The following is a 3,951-nucleotide window of genomic DNA, read 5'->3' as shown; positions in this document are numbered from 1 at the left end:
CGGCCCCACATCATATGTCAAATCACCATCCAACTGAATCGTGTTGAAATCTAAAACATAAGACAGATCACCGACATACTTTCGGAGCATAGAAATATGAAATACTGGATGAACACTCGGCATGCCAGCATTTAAGGATTGTGTTGCAGCGGTTGAGGGAGGGGAAGATTTATGTTAAGTTCTCCAAGTGTGAGTTTTGGCTTAGATCAGTGGAGTTCTTGGGACGTGTGGTTTCCAGTAAGGGAATTCAGGTGGATCCAAAGAAGATAGAGGCGGTTCAGAGTTGGCTCAGACCATCCTCAGCTACAGAGATATAGAGATTTGGAGCTTTCTCGGCTTGGCCGGTTATTATCATCGCTTCGTGGAGGGTTTCCCATCTATCGCATCGCCTTTGAGCAAATTGACCCAAAAGCGGATGAGTGTAAGGAGAGCTTTCAGAAGCTCAAGACTGCCTTGACCACAGCTCCAGTTCTAGTTCTGCTTTCAGCTTCTGGTTCTTATACAATGTATTGTGATGCTTCTCCGATCGGTATTTGGTGTGTCTTAATGTAGGGGGTAGAGTGATCGCTTATGATTCGCGTGAGTAGAAGCCTCATCAGAAGAACTACATTGTTCATGAGTCGGAGTTGGCTACCATCGTTCATGCATTAAAGATTTGGAGGCATTATCTCTATAGTGTGTGTCTTGTGAGGTATTTACGGATCATTAGGAGTCTCCAGCACTTGTTCAAATAAAAGGATCTAAATTTGAGGCAGCGGAGATGGTTGGAGTTACTAAAGGACTATGATATCACTATTCTGTATCATCTCGTGATGTCCAATGTGGTGGCTGATGCCTTGAGTAGAAAGACGGTGAGTATGGGTAGCCTCGCATTCATTCTTGTTAGTGAGAGACCTCTTGCAGTTGATGTTCAGGCCAACCAGTTCGTGAGACTAGATGGCTCGGAGCCCAGTCGGGTTATAGCTTGTGTGGTTTCTCAGTCTTCTTTATATAATCGCATCATAGAGCGCCAGTATGATGATCCCCATTTGCTTGTCCTTAAGGACACGATTCAGCACGATGATGCCAGAGATATTACTATTGGGGATGATGGGGTATTGATGATGCAGGGTTGGATTTTTGTGCCTAATGTGGATGGGCTACGTGAGTTGATTCTTGAGTAGGCCCATAGTTTGTGGTATTCCATTCATCCGGGTGCCGCGAAGATGTATCGGGACTTGAGGCAGCATTATTTGTGGAGAAGAATGAAGAAGGATATAGTGGGGGGGTTTTAGCTCGGTGCCTCAATTGTCAGCATGTGAAGTGTGAGCATTAGAGACTGGGCATATTGCTTCAGAGGTTAGAGATTCCAGAGTGCAAATGGGAGCAAATCACCATGGATTTTGTACTTGGGCTCCCACGGACTTTGAGGAAGTTCGATGCTATTTGGGTGATTGTGAATCAACTGACAAAGTCTGCGCACTTCATTCCAGTTGGGACTACTTATTCTTCGGAGCGGCTGGCTGAGATTTACATCCAAGAGATTGTTTGCCTTCACGGTGTGCCAGTGTCCATCATTTTATATCTGGGCTCGCTGTTTACATCGCAATTTTGGAGAACCGTGCAGCGAGAGTTGGGCACCCAGGTTGAGTTGAGCACAACATTTCAACCTCAGACGGACGGACAGTCCGAGCACACTATTCAGATATTATAGGACATGTTACACGCTTGTGTCATCAATTTTGGGGGCTCTTGGGATCAATTTCTGTCGCTTGTGGAGTTTGACTACAACAACAGCTACCAGTCGAGGATTCAGATGGATCCGTATGAGGTTTTGTATGGGAGACGGTGTAGATCTCTACTGGGTTGGTTTGAGCCAAGTGAGGCTAGGCTATTAGGTAGTGACTTGGTTCAGGATGCTTTGGATAAGGTTAAATTGATTCAGGATTGGCTTCGCACGGCGCAGTCTAAGTAGGAGAGTTATGCCGATAGGAAGGTCCGTGATGTTGCTTTCATGGTTGGGAGAAAGGTGCTGCTTAAGGTTTTGCCCATGAAGGGTTTTATGAGGTTAGGGAAGAAGGGAAAGTTGAGCCCTCGGTATATTGGGTCGTTTGAGGTACTTCAGAGGATTAGAGAGGTGGCTTACAAGCTTGCCTTGCATAGCTACGAGAATACACCAGGATATCATCAATGGACACTATGACAAACGAGCCGAGATAAGGTTGGAATACACTGTTCATCAGATGCATGAATGTTGCTGGGGCATTGGTCAGCCCAAAAGACATCACAAGGAACTCATAACGACCATAACGAGTCCTGAATGCCGTCTTTAGAATATCCGAGTCCCGAATCTTCAACCGGTAATACCCAAACCTCAAATCAATCTTGGAGACACCCTCTCTCCATGAAGCTGGTCAAATAGATCATCAACTGCTTGTAATCAATGCATAACTGCATAGTACCATCCTTCTTTTTCACAAACAAAATCGATGCACCCCAAAGAGACACACTAGCCCTAATGAACCTCTTATCAAGAAGTTCTTGAAGCTTATCCTTTATTTTCTTCAACTCAGTTGGTGCCATACGATACAGTGGAATACAAATGGGCTGAGTGCCCACCACCAAGTCAATACTAAAGTCAATATCCCTATCAGGCGGCATGCCCGACAGGTCTGCAGGAAACACATCCAGAAAATCTCGCACCACCGGAACAAAATCAATAGTAGGAATGTCAGTACTAACATCCCTCACAAAGGCCAAATAATATAAACAACCCTTCCCAACCATCCGCCCGCCTTTCAAATATAAAATCACTTTGCTAGAAACATAGTGTAGAGAACCTCTCCACTCGATCCTTGGAAACCCCGGCATTGCCAACGTCACAGTTTTAGCGTGACAATCCAAAATGGCATGACATGGAGATAACCAATCCATACCCAAGATCACGTCGAAATCAACCATACTAAGCAATAAGAGATCAAATCTAGTCTCCAATCCCCCAATAGTCACTACACATGACCGATATACACGGTCCACAACAATGGTGTCGTCCACTGGCGTAGATACATGAATAGATAAAACTAAGGACTCACGGGGCATATCCAGATAATGAGCAAAATATGATGATACATACGAATAAGTGGAACCAAGGTCAAATAATACAGAGGCATCCATATGGCATATTAAGACAATACTTATGATCACTGTATCTGAAGAAACAACATCTGGTCTGGCAGGAATAGCATAGAATCCAGATAATGAGCAAAATATGATGATACATACGAATAAGTGGAACCAAGGTCAAATAATACAGAGGCATCCATGTGGCATATTAAGACAATACTTATGATCACTGCATCTGAAGAAACAACATCTGGTCTGGCAGGAATAGCATAGAATCAGGCCTGGCCGCCACCTGATCGGCCTCCCCCTCTTAGGCGAACCCTAGCTAACTGAGCCCCATCCCGAGCTGGCTGGGCGAGTGGTGAAGTAACTGGTGCTAAAGTCGTAGTCTGACTCATCTACTGAGCTGGACCTCCCGAAAGGCGGGGACAATATATCTTTATGTGACCCAAATCTCCACACTCAAAACAACCCCTCTCTGAATATGGTGTCAAGTACTGAGGCGGACCCTAAGAACTAGAATACCCGCTAGAAGCACCCGATGCAGATGAACCCTGAACTGAAGGAGCATGGGACGAACTCTGAGCTGGAAGGGCACTGAGAGATGACTGACCCTGATGAGCACTATATGAACCATGGACGGATGATGTACCACGATGAGCTGGACGAGTCGTCTGAGCGTGCCTATAAGGACGACCCCTGCCATGGTAGAACTGACCTCCAGAAGGAACACCGCTGAAACCACCCAATCCACGGGGCCTCTTGGCCTCTCTCTCTCCATGCTCCTGGCTACGGACCATCTCGATCCGTCGAGCAATGTCAACTACCTCGTCAAAAGTAAAACCAGAT

At 45.7% G+C, this 3,951-nt stretch overlaps 1 protein-coding gene across 1 annotated transcript; it reads left to right on the top strand.

Annotated features, from left to right (window-relative positions):
• Positions 1-812: 812 nt before the first annotated feature.
• On the top strand, positions 813-1,163 carry LOC138907966 (uncharacterized). Its single transcript, XM_070198593.1, has one exon. It carries the CDS (start codon positions 813-815, stop codon positions 1,161-1,163), a length of 351 nt encoding a protein of 116 aa, XP_070054694.1.
• The last annotated feature ends 2,788 nt before the right edge of the window (positions 1,164-3,951 follow it).

The sequence above is a fragment of the Nicotiana tomentosiformis genome, chromosome 3 (genome assembly GCF_000390325.3).
Source record: "Nicotiana tomentosiformis chromosome 3, ASM39032v3, whole genome shotgun sequence".
In the NCBI taxonomy this organism is placed as follows: domain Eukaryota; kingdom Viridiplantae; phylum Streptophyta; class Magnoliopsida; order Solanales; family Solanaceae; genus Nicotiana; species Nicotiana tomentosiformis.
The sequence above is the reverse complement of the archived record's forward strand: the minus strand, read 5'-3'. Positions and strand labels throughout refer to the sequence as shown.

Bases quoted from the DNA above. Each gene is read 5' to 3' on its own strand.
- LOC138907966 (XM_070198593.1), top strand. From the start codon at position 813: ATGTCCAATGTGGTGGCTGATGCCTTGAGTAGAAAGACGGTGAGTATG.